The sequence below is a fragment of the Gobio gobio genome (assembly GCF_949357685.1).
Source record: "Gobio gobio genome assembly, chromosome: 14".
NCBI classification, from domain to species: domain Eukaryota; kingdom Metazoa; phylum Chordata; class Actinopteri; order Cypriniformes; family Gobionidae; genus Gobio; species Gobio gobio.
The window spans coordinates 31,861,325-31,883,333 of NC_137107.1; the positions used below are offsets into that span (position 1 = coordinate 31,861,325).

Here is a 22,009-nt window from a genome sequence, read left to right on the forward strand (position 1 = left end):
CTATACAAGTCGTTATTTCGGGGGTTTTGGCGCACAAAAAATATTCTTGTCGCTTTATAATATTAATATTGAACCACTGTACTCACATGGACTGATTTAAATATGTTTTTAGTACATTAATGGATCTTGAGAGTGTAAATTTCATTGCTGCCTATGCAGGCCTCACTGAGCCTTCAGATTTCAACAAAAATATCTTAATTTGTGTTCCGAAGATGAACGAATGTCTTACAGGAGTGGAACGGCATGAGGCTGAGTAATAAATGACATTAATTTCATTTTTGGGTGAACTAATTATAATAATAATAATAACCCTTAAATAGGATTTTACTTCCGGAATTGTTGCACTCTATAAAAATTATAGAAATGTTCACACAGATGTTTTCAAAGGGCCTTTAAAATGTGCTTCTCATCACAGGAACTTAAAATGCATTAGGTTGTCGAAACACTTCTGAATATTTATTGTTAAAGGGTCAGAGCACAATAAAATCAGTAACCTTCTGGTTACCAACCCTGATCCACTACACAACACATTATCATTTTTATTTGATCTTTTATGAGAAGCCTCAAAACTTTTTTAATTATAATACCTCTACCATCCATTTTGTGAATGAGCAAAAGAGAAGCATGAAGATGTCTTTGTTGCAGAGTAATAACCACATCCCCCTCGCCTCACTGTTTCTATTAAAAATCTTTTTCTTCCTCATTCAAGTTACTCACTCTCAGTGCTTTGTTCATCGGGTCAGCGATGGCTCCAGCACACACTGATGAAGTGTGAAGTGAGGCAGGAATGTTTACAACCACACTTTTTTTTTTTTTTTTTTCAGTCTTATTGTGCAGTGGTAAAGACTAGCTAACACTGAAAAATGCATTTATATCTATTATGTTCTATCTTTGACTTGCAATCCAGTATACAGTATTTTAAGCTATATATACGAGTAAATTCAAATAGCAAAAAAAAAAAACAAGGTTCTAACATTATCTCAAATAAATCTATAAACTCTTTGAAATGTAGGCTACTTGAAAAAGTGCAGACACACTGACTAAACGTACTGCCTTTGACTAGAATTAAATAAAAGTGAGAAGTGAAAGGAGCTAAGAGCAGATCCAGTGTGTTTTGGCCCACATCAGTAAATGCGGGCAGAGAAGAGGGAGATCCACTAATGCATGTTAATCCAGCAACACAATGACCTCAATCCTCAAATCTGTCAATAGAATATCCAACGCTACGGATTAGGTGACTGTTGAAATGATAGCACAGACGTATCTGTTATTTAAAACATCCTACACACAAATATTTTTTTCTTTGTGCTATGCTCATCCTATTCCTGTTGTAAGATTAAGTTAGGAACTAGACAGTCAGAATTGGTGCATTCATGTTTTGTTTTGTTTTTAAGGAAAGTTTACCTCTATCAAACACTTTAGTAGTGCTTCTCAAACTGGTTGTGCTTTATATTTTATACTAGTAGGCTAGTTGTGGTCGTGATTTAAAATTAAAATGTATTCATATTTTCATGAGCTGAAAACATGGTAAATATTAAAATACTAAACATGGACTTAATAGGAAAACTGACATAATTATAAAATTAGCAATTGAATGTCATATTAGGATTAGACGTAGCTATTTTAAGCTGCGGTCCATAACTTTTTTTGGTTAAAAATGATCCAAAATCAATTTTTGTGTGGTACAATGCTGATGTTGTTAACATGAACAATTTGAGAACAAAATATAACAATAATCATTTGCACGGATTGATGCGATATGCGCTAAGCGGCTGTTAGACTTTAATCATCGTTGGTACTGCAATGAATTGTAATGCTTTTTTTTCTGTTGGTCATAACAAAAGTGGCAGACATGTTGCTTACTTGTTTAGATGACATTTTCTGGTGAAAATTCTTATTTTTGGTCATGCTTCTGTAACCCTTTTGATTTTTTGAGTGGGTTACACTTCCAAGACGTAGAATCTGTGATTTCGAAGTACAGTATCCACACTGGTGTGGTGACTGACTGCCACACATACTCCTCAAAACGTTAGATTCATCCACACTGAGTACGACCCACATAAAGATGATAATTCGGCAGATAACTGTAATTGCAAAAACGTACTGTAGATTTAACATTTACATAAAAAGATATGTTCCCCCCTATTAAAAGTAAAAATAAAAACTTTAAAAGTTTAAAATGTATAACTTTAACATTCAATTTGGCTTGCATTATACTAGAATAAATGTTGTTAAATGCTAATTATGTTGTGAAATTAGGTGCAAAAAAAGTGGTAACACAAAGGTAACGTGTTTGGTAGTGTAGTTCAAATGTCACTGTTCACTACTGTGAAGAAACTTGTCGCTATTTTGGAGATGGCTCCCTCTAATCTACAAATCTACAACAGTCCTGAGGTGCAAAACAGATTAGCTGGCCTAGCCCAAGCTATTTCTCCACATGCAATGAGGGGAACGCAATTTTAAGATTTGAAGCAGTGCTCACTAGAGATAGCGTTTCTTTTGCGGCGGAGGGCGATGGCAGCCATAGCAAAGTTGTGGTTGGTGGTATCACAATATAACAGAGAGGTATGTTTTCAGCAGAGATTTACTTCTTTTCACTCCCAGCTGTCACTGATGAGCTGAACCACAGCACGGGTCAAAGACTAGATAAAGGCCTTCCAACCAGGAAACAATCTGGAGGCGTGTGGAGCATTATAAGCAGCTACTGCTGCAATGATAAAATGAATGAATACACAAATTAATACAAAGAGGAACCAGTGCCACTATGCATTGGTGTTAACATGTATAGAGGATGTGATACAATGAGGACAAATCAATGTGTCATTAAAGACAACCACAACAATAGAAATGTTCACAGTTAGACACTTTATTTAATACATTCATAAAAGCATAAAACCAATAGTTAACACTGAAAACTGGGGCTAGTTTTGCAGTGTAGTTATACTCAGAGGTAAACATTTAATTTATTATTATTAAATAAGCTCAATAGTATACAAGTTTATACTTTTATAATACATTTCAATTATTAAATAACATGTATTTGCTTGTTTAAACACAATAAGTGGTTCACAATATAGAACAAATCTCATAATATATTATCAGCAGTTTTATATATATATATATATTTTGTAAATATTTGTTGTGATCTGTTTCTAATGATTTTAATAATATAAATATACAAAAGCAGTAAAAGTAAAAACTTTGTAAAAAGTTGCAGAAATATTTACATCATATTCAGAGAAACATGCATATACACATACACGGAGGACCTTATTTGTGAAAAACTATTTCTGTGTTAAATTGTTCATAAAACATTCCTATAAACTGTCATATTCAGTTCAAAGCAACAATTTATGTAAGAATGGATTTATGCACAATTTGCACAAAATGCCCGTGTTTCATGATTGAGGCCAATAGAGCTGTTGTATAAACAACCCTGTCCTGTGTCACACTTTTGAAACTGGTGTAGCCACAGGCCATGGACCTTCTGGAAGAAAGCCTTTAGACTCTGTGGATTCCGGTCTCTGACCAAACACTTCCACTGGGCTGCAAAAATGTACATGATTGACTCTTTCAGCTTTACCATTTAACAGACTCTGGTCGATACTGGCAGCCTGAAAACCTCCAGCCGGTTGGCTGGCCCAGCTGAAGTTCTGGCCGCTCTTCTTGAGAGCAGCCAGATGTTTGATGTCTAGAGTAGTGAAGGTCGTGAACTGTACTTGATTCCTTTTGCTTGTGGGAGAATGTAGAGGTTCGCTACGAACGGGCCTTGCCAGCAGGGTGGCTGATCTGACAGCCATTGGAGCCAACGGAGCCATCGGATCCCGCCTTGGAGGAAGTGTGTTGGTCCTTCGTCCCAGAGTTGCAGTTCTCTCCTCACCTGCAACGGCTAAGATATCCCTCGACTGGTTCATCTCTGGGCCTTTGCTATTCTGCATCTGAACGGCTCTTGGCATCTCCACAGCTGCCTGCTTGTCCTGTTTGGAGGTAGTTGCGATCGCCACAGCTCTGCTTTGCTCTGCAGCTGTACCCAGGCGTACCCAGTGATGCCTGTGTTGGGATTGACCCTGGCACTGAAGCGGAGACTTCTTGCTGCGTGATCTTGCACTATTAGTGGCACAGTGAAGCAAGACGGCAATAACAGCCAAGCAAAAGAGTCCTACCAGCGTGTAGATGCAGACTTCTATGTCTGTGAACACGCTTAAAATCTGTATCAGATCGCTCTCCACTAGGGGCGGTTCTGGCTTGGGTTCCTCTGGTGGTAACGGGAAGTTGGAGTTCTCAAGCAAGTTTCCATATCCATTCTTCATTGGACTTCTGGGGCTTATGGTGACTAGCGCTCTGTCAGCGACGGGCTTGGTAATGAGATTTTTATCTATAGTGTTTATTGACCTAATTGTGGATACACCACCTCCTATTGCTTCCTGAAGATTGGATTTGGTCGCACTTGTGGTGCTCTCTTGGATAATGGTGTGTTGCATGTTCAGAGGGGATGAAAGGATCAATTTGGAGTTGCCATCTTCATCATTGACACGGTCGCTCTCTTTCTTGCCAGTCCCTGCAAGCTGTTCATCCTGCGGGAATTTCACCTTCACCATGCCTCCGCCCACAGCTAGTTTGCTCTTGCGTTTGGATTTCTGACAGGCCTCGCAGATAGCTAGCTCTGCTCTGAGCAATAAGCCCTGTCCCTCAGCTTCAGCAACCACAACAAAGACAGACCCCGGTATCTTCCGCACAGATGCTACCCTTGTGTCCAATGAAGAAATAGTGAGAGAGTAACCACTGGGATCGTACAGATCAAGAGGAGTCTGGGAGCCATCGCTGAACTTCAGCCAGCAGCCAACAACCGCCTCCTGTTGAATAAAGTTAAAAAATATTACTTAAATATTATATAAAATTTGAACAGGCTTATCAAAAGTGAAATCATCAAAGCTGGTCAAATATCTCTGAGATACTGTGCTAGCTGTCATGCTAACAGGGAACTCAGAGATACGACCATGTTCAGTTCAAATTAGGTAGCCCTTTGGCGGGATGTAGTACATGGCCTAAAAACCCCATGCATGGAGGTCCTTTTATCCAAATGGATCAATATTTATGTGCTTGTGTTGTGTTCCATTTGTTTAACTGCCTGTGCACAGTGTAGAGTATGTACAGCAACGAGTTGTGGCACAATAAACTAAAGCTATTGGCTTAAACTAGGTTCCCAAATAGCGGACCGCAGTCCAGTTCAGGATCCTGGCTTGGTTCCAACTGGACTGTGAGACCAAATGACAAATAGCACCATTTTACCATTTCCACAGTTTAAAGTGAGCAGTGGGAACATAATAATAAGTAGTCACATTGTCGTTAATAATTAATAATAATAATAATAATAATATAAATTAATATAAAATAAAAAAGTAAACAATCAGTGAATGGATTAAAAGACTGTTGGAAGGTATAGATAAAAACGTACACAGCATATTTTTTAACATTTATTGATAACAAACTTCGAACGCAATACAATAGGCAAAATGTTAATATAATAATTTCATAATTCTACGCTTTTTCTTAATTAAAAATAAATATCTTTATAGGCCTATCCATTTCTGACTATTCAAAGTTGCTATGGTTGCGCATTTCACTCGTGGCCACGAGAAATGGATATCGTTCCCTCAACAAAATGTGTTGTTCCCTCAACATATGATCTCGAGGCCACGACTTGATATCGCGTGGCCACAACATGATGTTCTCAAACGAATAATTCTTATGTTATATTTTATTTGGGGGGGGGGGGGGATTCTCACATACCATTGCTTTGGCTTTGAGGGCCCAATTTTTGATAACTATTGTGACTGTTTAGTATTTTTTTTCTTTTACAAAGTACTACTGCTGCCCAGATGGATATTTATAACTATTCCAAAAAAGTATTGTCCGGACCTCCGCTGGAAAGGAAATATAGAGACCGGACCTCTTGTAACTTTAATTGAACACCCCTGGCTTATACAGTATAAGCAAATGCCACCACAGACTGTCCTATATTCTGGGGTGAAATACATTATGCATTGCCTGAGGACCACTGCTTGCAAAGCCCATCACAAGACAAATGAGGCCTCTCACTGAGTACTAATAGTTAGATATTGATTGGATCATGTTATGCCACTCTGGCACAGACCTGGCACTGGAACTAGCAGTAATATAAAGGAATTTAGAGCATTGTTGAACTCAATGTACTGTTGTTCCTTATGCCTAACCCAGTATCTACACCGGACGCAACTGTTGTCGCAACAGCTAGAAGCTGTCAACACTAGACGTGACAAAGTGACTGTTGCAAAATTCATTTGTCCATATGTAGTACATCAGTACATCAGAAATAAAACGGGGCATCAGTTTACTGTCTGGAATTTGTTGTGCCACATCTAGTGTAGACAACAACACTGGTTATAATGGGTTCTATTTGCTTTTGTAGTGTCACCAGTGTCTGGTGTAGACACAGTGTTCATGGTCAGTGCTTATCGTAGATACTGAATAACATGTACCAGACACTAAAGATACTAAAACAACTTAATGGGTTATGTATTTCTATAGTAGCAAATATGTATTTCAAATTAATGTTAATATTTGGACTGTACGATATGCTAGTGATAGGCTTCTTTTCAATTATATGGAAATTAACAATATATTGACAAAACCCTCTGGTGCTCTTTGCATGTTGGTCAAAAATGACAGATTTTTTTATTTTATAATTATTTCAATTAAATGAATGTACTATATTTTAGTTATATATATTTATTTAATATTTTATGCTACTAAATTATAATTATGCTGTATTTATAAACCATTTATTCACTTTTTGAGCATAGACCAGAACATTTAATTTCCAACTTAAACTGTTGTGAATGTTGAATGCATGATAAATCTTAGAGCACAAGAGTTTTTTTTAAAGATGACACATTATTGCTGAAGTGAAAAAACCTGAAAAAAAACACAGAATGTTGTGTTTATTGTTAGGAAAAATGCACAAAAGTACTACTTTCATTTTCCCTTGTCTCTTATATATGCAACTAATTGATTAATTAGCATATAGCTCAATTAATTACATCGACAGCCCATGTAGCTACATGAATTACCTGCTTGGGGTAGTGTATGATCTCCTGTGTAATTGTCTTGGCAACAATGGCCCTGTTGCTTCCTGGGCTGAGCTGGAGGTTCAAGGAAAAGCCAGAGACCAGCTGCACACCCAACTCTGTTATACTGACTTTATCATCCAGAACCTGGATCATCCTCTCAGCCAGGACTGAGTTAGACAATGGAGACATCACCTGGACAACAGAAACCAAACCCAGCATGGCATTATTTAAAAACAAACAAACAAACAAACAATTCATCTACGAGCTGTCTGTATTGTCACTGATAGTAAACACTTAGTAAACTTAATGAATAATGAGCAAACACTGACAGCTGCGGGCGGCTCTGTCATTATTACCATTACCTGCACAGTGGTGACTCCCACAGCCTTGCCTGTCAGCACAGTTCCTGCCTGCAGGCGTGCAACACTCGTATCCCCAACTTTCAGAAAGTAGCGCACCAGCTGCGTCACATCCACCTGCCAGTCAGAGCCAAGTAAGTATGCAGGAGATGGGCTGCTTGGATCTGGTGAGTCTGCAGTGAAGACCGTAAGCACTCGAATCAAACTGTGCTGATACTGCAGCATGCAGCCTCGGCCCTTCCTCTCATCCTCTTCCTCTGTGTCCCAGCTCACTCTGAGAAACATGCGGACAAAAGATGAACAACTCTTTTCCTCACCCTCCTGCTCTCCATATATTTTTTCTGCTATCTGCAATTTGACTAGGCTCAGCAATCTCTCATCTCTACTTTATTATGAAAGTCTCTGCAATGTCATAAAAAACTGCCAGGATATCTCAGTGGAACACATTCACTATTCTATCAAGAACACTTCGGAGCAGCTTTAAAGTGGAAAAAGTCCATATGAGGTGGAACATCAAATATAGAAGTTCTGAGCTAGTTTGGGGAACTAAAAATCACACCACAAAACAAGAACTCAAAATTCTCAAAAGAACTACTCACAATATAAATCGCACATTAAACAAAGACATAAACAAAATAAATGTATTACATTTATAAACAATAACAACTGTGAAGTAACTTTAAATACTGAGATCATTCAAAATAGGAAATATACTCATATTTATTATTATTTATAAGTAAACTACTTCCTGAATTCCTGACTGTTGAAATACAAATAAAACATACATTGTAAAATGTATACCTTGAATGCAATGTAAGTCGCTTTGGATAAAAGCGTCTGCCAAATGCATAAATGTAAATGTAAATAAATAATATATACTATTCAACACATTTTTATATTCATTACACGTATTAAAATCTCTGATACAGATTTAAATACATTACTTACTAATATTTGTCAGTATTTAATTGTATTTAGAAGTGCAAAATGATGTTATTGTCCGTTTGAATTATTCCCATAACTGCTAAATGGTTATAACATGGTTAAATGTTGACAAAAAACACCAACAATTCAAACCTTATGAAGTTTGTTGGGGCAGTGTGTCAAACTGGAATTATACTTGTCACTTGCCTTTTGTTCCCTGTGACAGGAACTCTCCAGCCTTTGATTTGGCTGAGCTCTGGATCTGATATCTCCATCTGCAGGGGGAGTCGAGGCATCCACACGCTCACCTCCAGCTGTGTGCTCAGGTAACTGTACGTGAAGTTCACCATCGTCCTCACTCTCCCACGTGTCTCCTTGCCGTTGACGTACATAGAATCACACCTCTCAGACACCTGTGTGTGGAAATGGCATTTTAAGTTAATCCGTGTTTAGTGTAGTTTGACAGACTTCAAAGAAATTTCAATAGGTCCATCATGACATTTACTGTAGGAGAGGGGTGTCTAATTCAAAAACAGCTTACCACTGGGGTACCTTGACCTAAAGGTGCACAATATATTTAGGTTTCAATATTGGCTACACATCACTGGTGCAATCATCTAGCCACACAGCTTCACCTAAAACTGCTACAACAGTGACATGGCTAGACGACCCCACAGTGTCTGAAGAACATCAACTCCAACTTAACCTATAGCGAAGAGGGAGCTCCTTATCATCATAACCCGCCACCTTCAACTTAGTCTCAGTCTCAGATGTCACATAGACGTCATCTGATTGATTGGACTCTACAGGATGTCCGCGAGACGAGTGTGTTGCGTTCTTTAAGAGTCCGCTTGGAAACAAATGTCGTGATCCCAAACCCCCTTGTGGAAGAAGAACGCAGTCATGTTTACAACTGTGACAATGAACGCTAACATAGATCAACTAAACCCTGTTTTTTCAAAAGTATGTGATGTTCGCAGCTCCATTATTGCAGTAAACTTGCACAACGTTCTTGAATAAATCATTTATAGATGCACGGCGGTCTGTAATTGCAGGGACACCGACTTTACATTTTCATTGATTGGTTGTATTACATGTCATTCAAGCATCCTCTTGGGTGGTCCTTGGCCAATGAAAGCTGCGATAGAGCCAGACCTTCTGGAGTTAGTCTGAAGGTCTGGCTACACGAGGCTACATTCAACTAGACAACACTACTCCCAGGTTCCTGGTTGATCTGGATGCCATTAAAGATTGTTGACCAGCTTTACCACTTTGTGATGCCTCCTATAAGATCTGTAAGAGCATGCTGCATGGCTTCTGTTGGCTGGGCTTCCAGCATCCTCAATTAAACTAGAAATTTGTCTCCAATAAATCAAATTGGGTTTACATTCACAGGCCTCTTTGTGTTTCTCCACTGGCTGACAGTAGCTTCCTACATCGCTACATCAATTTTTGCAAGTCAATGTTCCCTCCCAACTTCTGCAGTCTGTGAGTCGTGACTCGTGGTACCATCGCAACAAGGTACAAAATCACTTCCTAGGGAATAAAATCTGCCAAAAATTGTTTCCCTGGAGCCTCATGACACCTAAATCTTAGTATCTGATTTTGGAGCTTTGCATTGCAGAACTCACAGAGTCTTATATTATTGGATAAATTATTTATGGTGGGGCATATAACGCCTACTAAATGAATAAATGTAAATAAATATAAAAATACAAAAGATGTTTTATGGTAATGCAGAGATGAGCATCATTGTGGTATAAGGTAATGGGCCCTGTGTACATTGTTCTGTCTCATTAGGAAAATCTATGGGCACTGTTGCTTCACTGTTTCATTCATCTTCAGTACTTCGAAGACTAATTTATAAACCACGGGGCACGTGGTCTGAACTCTGTGCCATAACAATCTTTTCAAGACAAAAAAGAGAGACTTCTACACCCCTTTGTGTTCAAGGCAAGTTCATTTATTCATGCGGTTGGTGCAGTTAAGGTGTGCATGTGTAATAAGGACACAAAACATGGGTTTGTTTGCAAGTGTGCAGTCATTCCTTGTCTGTCTTTTGCCCATGAATAAGTCAGTGAGTCCCTCCATTTATGTTTTAAGGCTTAACCCTGAAAAGACAAGCTGGACACTGGAGATTCGTTTTTACATCTTCGGAAACTCACAGTGAAAGTGCTAGTGTTTTAGGTGAAAAAACTCCAGAGAACGATCCAACAATAATAAAAAGAGCTCAAACTCTTCATAATAAGCATGCAAAAAAGAAAGTTGTTTTCGAGGGCAGAGATGAAAAAAAAGACACGTTCAATGAGGGCTAGGGCTATGGCTTTGGCAAGGTCTGTTCTGACAGGTTCAATGCTAAATTCAAATAATCAAATGATATAACTGCGCATATTTGAAATAGTAAAATAATTAGGCTTATGAACTTCCAAAAGACAGGGAAAATATTTCTATATCTTTTGTTATTGACGTCAAAGGTCCATTCAAACTCAGTCACACAAGGCCAAAGAGAATACATTAAATATGGGCTCCCTTTCAGAAAGGACAAACATGTTTTTTTTTCGCTGTGGATAACTGCCTGCTGAAAGAATGAAACCATGAAAAAAGATATTTAGTTACATTTTCCTATTCAGCCTACAGTATGTCATGCTGATAATTCTGCATTTTGTTGGGCCTATGCAGATTATGGTAATATAATACATTTCTTTGAATGTAAGGACATTTTTGATTACTTTTTGTACGATAAACAATTTTGGTACTGTGTCCAATGCAATATCTTGGTCCTGAGGCAAAACCACTTAAGAAGAACTGCCCCAGAGAATGATCCGGCAATAACAAAAGGCTCAAGAGCTTCATAATACGCAGGGGGAAAAAGACAGGTGTCTGAAGCACAGATGTGCTCTGGATAAAAAACACAAGTTCAAGGAGGGCTTTCGGGTCAACGTCTGTCTCTCTCCTGTTTTTCTCTTTTTAGGTGAGCAACTAGGAAGTGGTGGACATCTAAGCCGACTCCACTGACCCCTCTCTTCTGTGCTCTTCCAGTTCTAATAGACATGTCATTCAGAAGCACAGTAAGGCTGCTAATAGAGAGCACACAGAGAGTGAGATTGCTGAAGCCGTCAAAAGTGGCCTGACCTTGACATGCATTACCTTCAGGACATCCTGGTCTGAAGACCTGCAGCGAGAAGAGTTAGTGATGTCCGTGATGGAGCCATCAGCCTCAACTCCCAAAACTTTCACAGGCACAGAAACCCTCTTACCAGTGAGCACGGCCGTGTTGAGAAGCTCCGTATCCTGGAAAAGCACAAAAAAAAGAGTACTCAATTAACACTAAAGACATCTTTTTGGTTTTTGGTTCTCTGTCATGTATTCTACATTGCTGGCTTACATTATATTTTAATGGCTTTAGACATTCTGCTGACGTTGCACTTACATGTCAACTAACTCTCATTAGAGCATTAGTTGAGTATGAGTAGACTGTTAAGGGCAGGGGTAGGCTTAGTAGAATAAGTTGAAGTGTACTTATAGTCAGTAGAGTGTTGGAGGACCATCAAAATAAAGTATTAGCAAATATTAAGCAGACAGTCTACTAATACTCTAATGAGATGTAGTTGACATGTAGGTGCAACGGTACTTATATTCGACAGAAGTCTAAAGGGGACATTCAAAAAAAGTGCTACCCACTGTCGATAATTTTGCTGAATTGTCACCATAACATGATCTACAGTAGCTGGCTAGAATATGAGTTTTTGTTGAATATGCAAAAATATGATTAAATACGAATCTGATGAAAACTAAAAACCGATCAGTAATGTTTATGGTTGCACATTATTTTACAGTACGTGCACTTACGTGTACCTACAGTGTGCTTACCTAAGAAAGTACTGGTTAATATAAGGTAACTACATGGGTTAAGGGGTAGGTTAAGAGTTAGTACCTAGTTATTACCCAGTTATTGTAATAACTATAATAAGTACATAGTATGTACATGGGAAACAGGACTGTAAAATAAAGTGCTACCATGTTTAGCATCAAATGCAATATGCAAACAGAAGTCTTTATGAATTGATTGGTTTTTTTATTATCATTTTTTATAATGTATAATTTCCAGTTTATTGAAATTGTATTTGTATATATATATATATATATATATATATATATATATATATATATATATATATATATATATATATATATATATATATATATATATATATATATATATATATATATATTATTATATATATATTATTATATATATATAAATAATGACCAAAAAAAAACGAAACAAAAAAAAATCTATATATATATGACAATAAATACTTTGCTAAATATTTTGCTAAACATAAAAATGGAACCTATTTTTGCTGTTGGGGTCAAGAAAATTTCAGCAGGGTAGAAAAAAATCTGAATTACTGGCAAAACTAGACAGCAGAAACAATCCTAATCGAGTCCAGAATACAACAGCCAAAGACTTCCATCTGAATATGTATGGCTGTACGGGTTAAAGAGACAACAGCACACTAATTGAAGTATCTAAAAAAAAATTCAATATCAACTAACAAAAAAAACCCCCATCACTAATTAACACTGAAGTATGTAGCTACATATGGAAGAAATATGACGCACTGTAAAGAAACAAAATAGGCTAATACTTAGAACAAGCACTCTCATCATCTAATAAGCTCAATCTTCTTTTGGTGGCGAGTAAAATCTTAAACGGGTCAAAAATGTCAAGGCAACAATCATGGATCAGACACGCTCTGTCTGAATTTAATACCCTAATGATTATCTTACAGTGTGCCACTGTGATGACGAACACACTAGGATGATTGGGTTTGAGCGTAGATTTAACTTCTAGACCCAACAGATGTCCACGAGCATCCTCCAAAGCGCAACACAACAGATGCTGACTGTGATTTGAAAAGTTACCGGCAAAATCCCACACTCTTATGCCGGTGTTATTTCAGAGACAGGGTCATGCTGTGAAATAGACCGTTCCAGTAAACAGATCTGGCAGCTAGCCGCATTATGGACACTTGATATCAGTGAATTGTCACAGTCTCATTTGGTTTTATTTGTCTTGAACATTTATATGATAAAAAGCTATATTTTTATATTTTAATAGATGCTGGTGAACTTGTAATAAAGGACTGCATGTGGATGGCTTTGGGAATTATGTGCGTGTCCTCATAAAACGAATGTCAGTTTTGTTAGGGCAAATTCTGCAGTAGTTTGACCAACGGTAGGGGTGACGATAGGAAGAGATCAAAGGGTGAGAGAAGTGGCACTGCGCCTCTGGACAATTAACACACATACACACACTCACAAAAACACACAGACAGAACAAAGACACATAAATCATTTATAAGAGCTGTCATTGTAGCTTTATAGTCAAAGGATTTTACACAAAGCATGACAAATACTTGTCACGCCAATGTGATTTCATGTTCCACAGACGTACTTACAGAACGTGACCTCACAAAACCTTACAAAAGTTAAAGGGATAGATCACTCAAAAATGACAATTCTGTCACTTTTTCACCCTCATGTCATTCCAAGTTTTCTTCTACACCATTTTAAAATAACTTTACTTAGATCTTTCCAAACAATTATAGTTTGTATTAAAATGTATAAATATATATATCTCTATACATCATAAGAAAATTAAATTCCCAGATAATTCCAGTTTTTCTATAACTGTGGGGGGATCCTGCACTATGAACTGTCATTGTATGGAGAGAGATCCATGCAATAATTTCAAAAAATGTTCCATGCGATCATAACCAGGGTTTGACATTGACACCTGTCCACCCGCTGGATTTCAGCAGTGGCATGTAATGCAGCCCCTTTGGCAAGTTAAATTTTAAATATAATATATAGCCTACATTTTTCAATTGTAGTCTTTTAAAAAGGCATCTGAAATAATAAACTAAGTGCAATGTAGTGTTGTCAAAAATATAGATTTTTCGATACTGAAATATCTGAAATGTTTCCAATTCTCATTTTCCACAGAAAAGATACACGATACAGCTGCGCTTTCTTGCTCTCATCTCTCAGACAGCGAGTTGACACACAGTTGACAGTGCAGTCTATTTCAGTTGTGCATTTGCTATTTAAACACGCGGACATGAAAATGATAACTGCGTCTGGCTGAAACTAGCAACAAACACTTGCGTCGCACCTGGCATCGCATTGCGTCAGGTGTATAATAGGGCCCATAGTATTAAATTGAGTTGTTTCCGCTGCTTATTGCGTTTAAACAGTCAAATACACACAAAATAATGTCAAAATGCCGGTCTTACACCGTGTCCTAACTACACGCGACGCGATAAGATTCCAGCGACAAGCAACTTGTCTGTCCACACCAGAGGTGACGCGACTACGAGATGTGACAAATCAATCAAAAACCACAGCCAATCAGAACAGCGTGTGGGCGGGCTCTCGCGGCAAGTGCATAGCACCAGAGATTAATCCTGACGGCGCTCACAAGGAAATGGATAAGTACATAATCAAATTCACAAATATCACGCCATTTAAACATTACTACATATACATACTGAGTCACTAAGACAATCTTTGTCATAGAATATACTAGTTTGAATGTTCTTGTTTCATTTGTTTAATTTCAAGATCTGAGGTTAATTATCCATTGTTGCTTTTAGTAAGACAAAGCTGGGAGCACTAAATGATATTCAAAGTCACATTACACGCTTTTAACATTAAATAAAGCACATAAACATTACCTGAGGTTGTTTTATGTTGTTGTTGTTCCAGCCGCGACGTCGCAGAAATAGAAACCGCTTCTAAAATAGATTCATCGCGTGTCGTCGTCGCGGCTGGTTAGGACAAAAACTCCAATTAACATGGAAAAGATACCTTTTACACAATCAGTGTTGCGGCGCGTGTAGTTAGGACACAGTTTTAGCAAGTATTCACTTAAACACAGTCAGTCATTTTTAAGTGAACGTAAACAGTTGAGAAAGAAATGTGTAACAGTATAATGGGTCTGCGCGTCATGTCTTAAAGTGACAGCAGCCTCATATAGGCTACCTGCTGCCAAATTATGAGATAATATAAAAAATATCTATATGCCAGTTTTTCCCCACGGTATCAATGTCAAAATTGTGGCCAGTGAAAATACTGAGTGGCTATTAACTTTGGAAAACTACTAGACACAGTGGCTGGTGAGCAAAAAAGTTAATATCATAATAACACAAGTTGATCAAAGGTAAAAACAAACATTCCCAACCGTGATCAGAGGCGCTATTCCCACATAGTCTCTCTGAATAGTGTAAATCCTCATGGTCCCTTCATCCCGTATCATGTTTCCAGGCAGCTCCAGTCGCCACGTGATCATCTGGCTCTCTAATTGGTCACTCTGCTCCTCCGTCTCAAAGTCCAGTTGCAAGACCTCCAGCAGACCTCTGAAAATAAAATGTCAGGACACAGTCACATCCCAATCTTTGCAACAAGTAGCTTAAAATCAAAGACATATTGAGTCAAAGAGGGCGGTGTGGAATCTTAATAATGAAAGCACAATCAGTCACCAGGAGAGATGGAGCGTCTCATCCTCTTCAGTAGCATTAAAACACTCAGCATTCTAATGAGCGTATCAGTAGGTTCATTGCAGGAGCATGATTCAGCTCACACCGTGCCTTTCAGCTGGAATTTGCTTTGATAAAGTGCTTTTATATAACTAACAGAAAGGCAAAATCAAACTTTTCTACAACTTCTTATGGTTCATGCATTTCTATATGGCATGCAGTGGCTCTCACAGTAAAGGAATTTTTAAAAGCAACGGAAAAGTGTCTGTCTCAGAGTGGACACATCCTTAGAGATTTAATTCAAAACTCCCCAAATCTTTAGATTATATCGTCTTCAATGGCAATAAAGTTATATTATTATTAGGGCTGGGCAAACACACACACACACACACACACACACACACACATACACACACTCGACGCATAGATAGACTCGCGTCAGTTTCCTGCTCACATCGAGTTCTCTTTTGCTCTTGAACAAACAATAACACAGAGGATTTTGAGTATTCTCATATTAGGAGTCTTAAATTAGTTAACGTAGATAACGTCTTAAATGAACTTAAAGAGTTGTGAGGAAATGAGATGCACGGGACAGCGCGTGAGATCCGCGGATGTTCTTAAAGTGACAGTAGCACTGATGATGCCTGTCATTAAAGGGTTAGTTCACCCAAAAATGAAAATTCTGTCATTAATTACTCACCCTTATGTCGTTCGAGACCCGTAAGACCTCCGTTCATATTCGGAACACAAATGAAGATATTTTTGTTGAAAGCTGATGGCTGAGAAAGGCTTCAGATAGGCCTCCATTGGCATTCAGTACAGTTATACTCCCAAGACCGATAAAAGGCACTTAAAATGTCATTACAAAGTCCATCTCACCACAGTGACTCTACAATAATCTTACGATGCGACGACAATAGTTTTTGTGCGCAAAAAAAAATCTAAATAACACCTTTATCCAGCTTGTTATTGCCTTCCGCGTGTGCCTCCACGACGCATGCGCGAGAATATGACGTAGCGCCGGGGTTCGGGATTCCATGAAATGCACACTCTAACCCCATTTTGAGAACTACGCCGAGACCTAAAGCACGATCAATGTAGAATCCAACAGCTGAGATACGCGCGTCTTCCTCTGATTGTAAACAAATCACTTCTGGGTCATCTGTCCGAACGCCGGATCTGCGTCATATTCTCGCGCATGCGTCGTGGAGGCACACACGGAAGGCAGTAACAAGTTGGAAAAAGGTGTTATTTTGATTTTTTTTGCGCACAAAAACTATTGTCGTCGCATCGTAAGATTATTGTAGAGTCACTGTGGTGAGATGGACTTTGTAACGATGTTTTGAGTGCCTTTTATCCGTCTTGGGAGTATAAGTGTACTGAATGCCAATGGAGGCCTATCAGAAGCCTCTCTTAGCTATCAGCTTTCAACAAAAATATCTTAATTTGTGTTCCGAATATGAACGGAGGTCTTACGGGTGTCGAACGACGTGAGGGTGAGTAATTAATGACAGAATTTTCATTTTTGGGTGAACTAACCCTTTAATGTTCATCAAAGAACAACGGGAACAGAGAAAATTTTAGCTTTAATGATGATTCATCTATATTTAATTTATTATTTATGCAGTTAAGAAAGTTAAAAAAACTATTACATTTCTGTATATGTATAACAGGGAAATGTAATGGGTAAATATAACATTTATTATTTTGGGTTTATGTAAAGATTGTTTTAAGTTCACTTAAATTAAAAGTTGTTTTTTTTAAAGCCTAATAAATGTTGAAATTGGGAGCTTTCAGTTATACTGTAATGTAACGTCATTAATGATTCATAGACACTTTAGTATCAGTGATACTGGCCTTCATTCATAAAAATATGACAATACAACACATATTTAAAATATGCTGTCTTTAAATTGTTTATACATTAATTTGGAGAGTAACTGAAATTATTACAATATCAAAATATTAAAAACGTAAAATATTAAAAACTTGCGATTAATCGCGATTAATTACAGAAAAAAGTCTGATTAATTAGTTAATTTTTTTTAATCGATGCCCAGCACTAATTATTATATATGTTACAATAAAGACCATTGTTGAGTCATCAGGGGTGACAGGTCATGTCCCATCATCAATATGCTGCATTAAGTGTTTCCTAGCGCAGTGGAATCCTTTCCATTCGGCTCTTCACTGGTTAATGTGGAGACCTCTGTTCTAATCTTGCAGAACGTGCTGGTCTTAAAGCTGGTCTAACATACTGATGCACCAAGGATGATTAAAGTTAAGTGGGTCGTCGCTGTAAAACATGGAAATAAGGGCTCCGGAGAAAGTAGTCAGGAGATACCGCTTGCTGAATGGCAGCTGGTGACAACTCCCGTGTTGTAGAGGGTTTGATTTATTATAGCGTAAAAGACAATATAATCACCACCATATAATCACATGATTCAGTGAACAACTGAAAGGGATTTAGCTCAGGAGATTTTATTCTGTACTGATTTTCTGTTGAGACTAAAAGTTGAAGCAGGACACATCAAAGGGCTTGTCCATTTTTTTTATTTAAAAAGCCAATAGTCTTTAGTTTTCATCTAAGCTATAAACCATGATTTGCTACTTGCTAATGCCAGTCAGAGGAAGCATTAGGTGGTTTTTCATTTTAGAGAGCATTTGATTGTACAGAACTGACACGTATAAGCGCATGATGAGTAATCAATCATTTTAGTCCATTATTGTTTGACATTTTGGAGTGTATAACTTTTTTAAATGTTTAAATTGTAAGTTTTTTTCAGCAAAGATGCATTCAATTGATCAAAAGTGACAATAAAGACATTTATAATGTTATAATCGATTTCTAGTACAAATAAATGCTGTCCCCTGAAATATTAAGCAACACAGTTGTTTTTAATATTGATAAGAAGCACTGAAGACTGGGGAAATGATTCTGAAAATTCAGCTTTAGAATCACAGGAGTAATTACCATTCTATTTTAAATTGTAATAATGTTTCACAGTATTACTGTTTTTACTGTATTTTTGATCTAATAAATGCAGCCATGTTGAGCGTAAGAGAGTTCTTTCAAAAACATTTTGAAAATATTATTGATGCAATCTTTTGAACAGTGGTGTATATCTGCAACAAGATTATTTTGCCAAATTACTCCAGTACACTAGATGACTATAAAGTTAACATACATTGAATAAAAGCCACAAAAGTCCAATTGAAATGTAATGGGGTCTTTAAAAATAATCAAATTAAATAATAAATCAAGAGTAATATCACGTTTGATTCCTGTAAATCTGAAACTATTTATGATAAATGCCTGATGGAGCTCTTCAATATTGACCAAAACAATTGGCAGAACTATATACTGTATATAGTATGCTACTACAGTATGGTACGGTACATGATACACACTATAATCTGCAATAATAAAAACAACCCATTGCCATGGACACCGAACAAGAATCGATGAGACCAAGAGAAATATGACACCCAGATGGAGGCTCTTATTAACAAGATGCTCAGAGTTTTCAAGAGGCATTTGAATTGGATCCAAAAACACTCGAAACTCTTTATATGAAAACCAAGCCTAACGCTCCCCTGCTTAGATACACAGAGGTAATATGAACTCAAAGCTCATTCTTTTTAATAACAGTGGAGGAGTTGTACGCTTTCTGTGGTTACCAGCAGCTGAGGTGATGGAAAGATATCAATTTTTTTTATGAAGTTATTTTCAGTCGCTTTCCACATGAATACCTACGTTACCAGAAGTGATATGTGCCATTAATCATGAAATCGCAATGTGGCGAGATTTTCTCTGAAGCTTAATAAGTGTCTGTACAGGGTAAACGCAGTTAAATGGCACCTTTTTAACCAGAAAAAGATGGTTCTTAATTTTCATTCAAAATACCATCCTGCGAAAGGCAAACAGGTTGCCTGAACATCTGTTAGTACCTGAACAATGAGGGGAGAAAGAAATTACAGTGTTTTTTTTTTTTGATCAAAAAATAATTTTGCAATCTGTCACTTAATTCTCACAGTTTCAGAGGAAACAGACCCCATCTGGCAATGTGCAAGGGCAGAAAAAGCTTTTTAGCGATGAAATGTCTTTGAAATGTGAGCTAGGGAGAGTCTGCGGTTGAGTGGTTTCTAAGAACGACGAGGGGGATGCAGCGTGGGCTTGCCTTTTGCTAGCAAATGTGCTTTTCTTCTTGCAGGACACAGAGATGGTTTGGGTGTCACTTCCTCTCCCAGGTTCCAGAGTGATGTCCCATAGGTGCGCGTCGCTGGGTCGGGCTGTGCTGAATGACATCCCTTTTCTGGATGTGGCTCTATGAGAAAGAACACACAAACACACAGATGATATCAATGGAAAGGTCTCAGCCTCAGGCGGACGCTTACAGTCTGCTTATTGAATGCCTGAAGCATATTGCACACAAAAATAAATAACAGCTGAATGAAATAGTCAGTTGCAATCTTACTGGCTGGTGTTAAACAACTTGCATTAGGCAAAACTAGGAAATGAAAATGTGTTTTCTTACGCTCAGCAAGTCAACAATTTTTTAAAATCAAAAATACAGTATAGTGAAATATTCTGAAAGTGTTAAATAACTGTTTTACATGTTAATATATTTTAAAATTGAATTAATTCCTGTGACCGCAAAGCTGATTTTTCAGCAGGCATTACTCCAGTCTTCAGTGTCATGTGAATCAAAAATCATTCTAATATGTTGATTTACAGTAATGCTCAAGAAGTATTTCTTAGTATCATCAATGTTGAAACAGTTGTGCTGCTTAATATTTGAATACTCACTTAAAACTGTGATATCTTTTTTTCTGGAGACTTTGATGAACAGATTTAATGACGAGTTATTTATTTATTTGAAATAAAATAAGTCTTTTCTAACCTTATACAGTTGCAATCAAAATGATTCAGAGACTGTAAAAATGTACAAATTTAAGATTTTCTAAAGATATAGAGGCCCGGTTTCACAGACAGGGCTTAGATTAAGCCAGGATTAGCCCTTAGTTCAATTAGGGCATTTAAGTAGCCTTTATAAATGTGCCTTAGAAAAAAAAATATTACTGGTGTGCATCTTCAGACAAATATTTTATTATATGTTAGTTCAAGTTGCTTTCAGTTAAAACAGCTCAAACATGCATTTTAAACTGTTATCTGTAATAGTTTAGTGGCTAATTAAAAGTGAAAATGTCAATATATAATTTAATGCTTTTGAGTTGTAGGATTTTTTTTTTTTTTTTTGGTGATACAGCTGTTGTAATTATCCAACCCCTATTCAACACTGCTGTTTTAAAGTCACTTATTTGTATGATATGAGTCAAATCACCTTTCTTTGGTCAGGGACGCTGTATTTTGAGCACATGCATCTCCCTGTTATGGTAAGAGGCGTGACCTTTCCAGGCAACGTGCGCTAAGCTGCTGTCGAATCACAACACGGGAACCGCTGGCACAATCAGAACTCGTTACGTATTTCTGAAGGAGGGACTTCATAGAATAAGGAAATCTTTCAAGCCGTTTTTAGGACAGTGAAGACAGCGGTATACAGATAAGTCAATTGTGAGAAAAATACTGTGTTTTTTTTACACGCGAAACATGAACACATGTTATATTGCACACTGTAAACACAATCAAAGCTTCAAAAAAACAGGAAAAACGGGACCTTTAAGCTTTGAAAACTCTATAACAAAATTGAATTAGCTTGTACTATTACACATACAGTACATACATTTAGCCCATGCATGTGCTAAAGTTGAGTAGCAAATATGGCCTAGTCAAAAGAGCTCTCACAAAAGCTTTAGAGAACCCATTGTTTTATTACATTAGAAAGTCTATGGCTTCAAGAAGATTTCCAAAAACACTACAAGTTCCTAGAGACACAGATGGCAGCCTCATTCATAAGTTTAACATTTGTTGTACCAGAAAACCTTTGAGGGTGTTGAAGAAAAAGGACAATATCATTAAGGGGAATAAAATGTTTGATCAGAGCAACTGAAAAACCCTTCGCTGCCCAAGACTTAAAAGATGAAAGGTGGAAAAACATTTCAATGCAGAGCA

General features: G+C 37.4%; 1 protein-coding gene across 1 annotated transcript in view; it reads right to left on the minus strand.

Moving 5' to 3' along the window:
- Window positions 1-3,446: 3,446 nt before the first annotated feature.
- The window catches only part of LOC307137026 (transmembrane protein 132D), a gene marked incomplete at both ends in the record, with an annotated part of 29,191 nt that continues 10,628 nt past the window's right edge, over window positions 3,447-22,009 (minus strand). Inside the window, 7 exons of the mRNA XM_079834506.1 lie at window positions 3,447-4,853; window positions 7,110-7,301; window positions 7,472-7,742; window positions 8,600-8,805; window positions 11,540-11,683; window positions 15,642-15,816; window positions 20,118-20,264. Coding sequence (XP_079690632.1) covers window positions 3,447-4,853; window positions 7,110-7,301; window positions 7,472-7,742; window positions 8,600-8,805; window positions 11,540-11,683; window positions 15,642-15,816; window positions 20,118-20,264 — 2,542 coding nt within the window. The remainder of the gene's footprint in view (window positions 4,854-7,109; window positions 7,302-7,471; window positions 7,743-8,599; window positions 8,806-11,539; window positions 11,684-15,641; window positions 15,817-20,117; window positions 20,265-22,009) is intronic.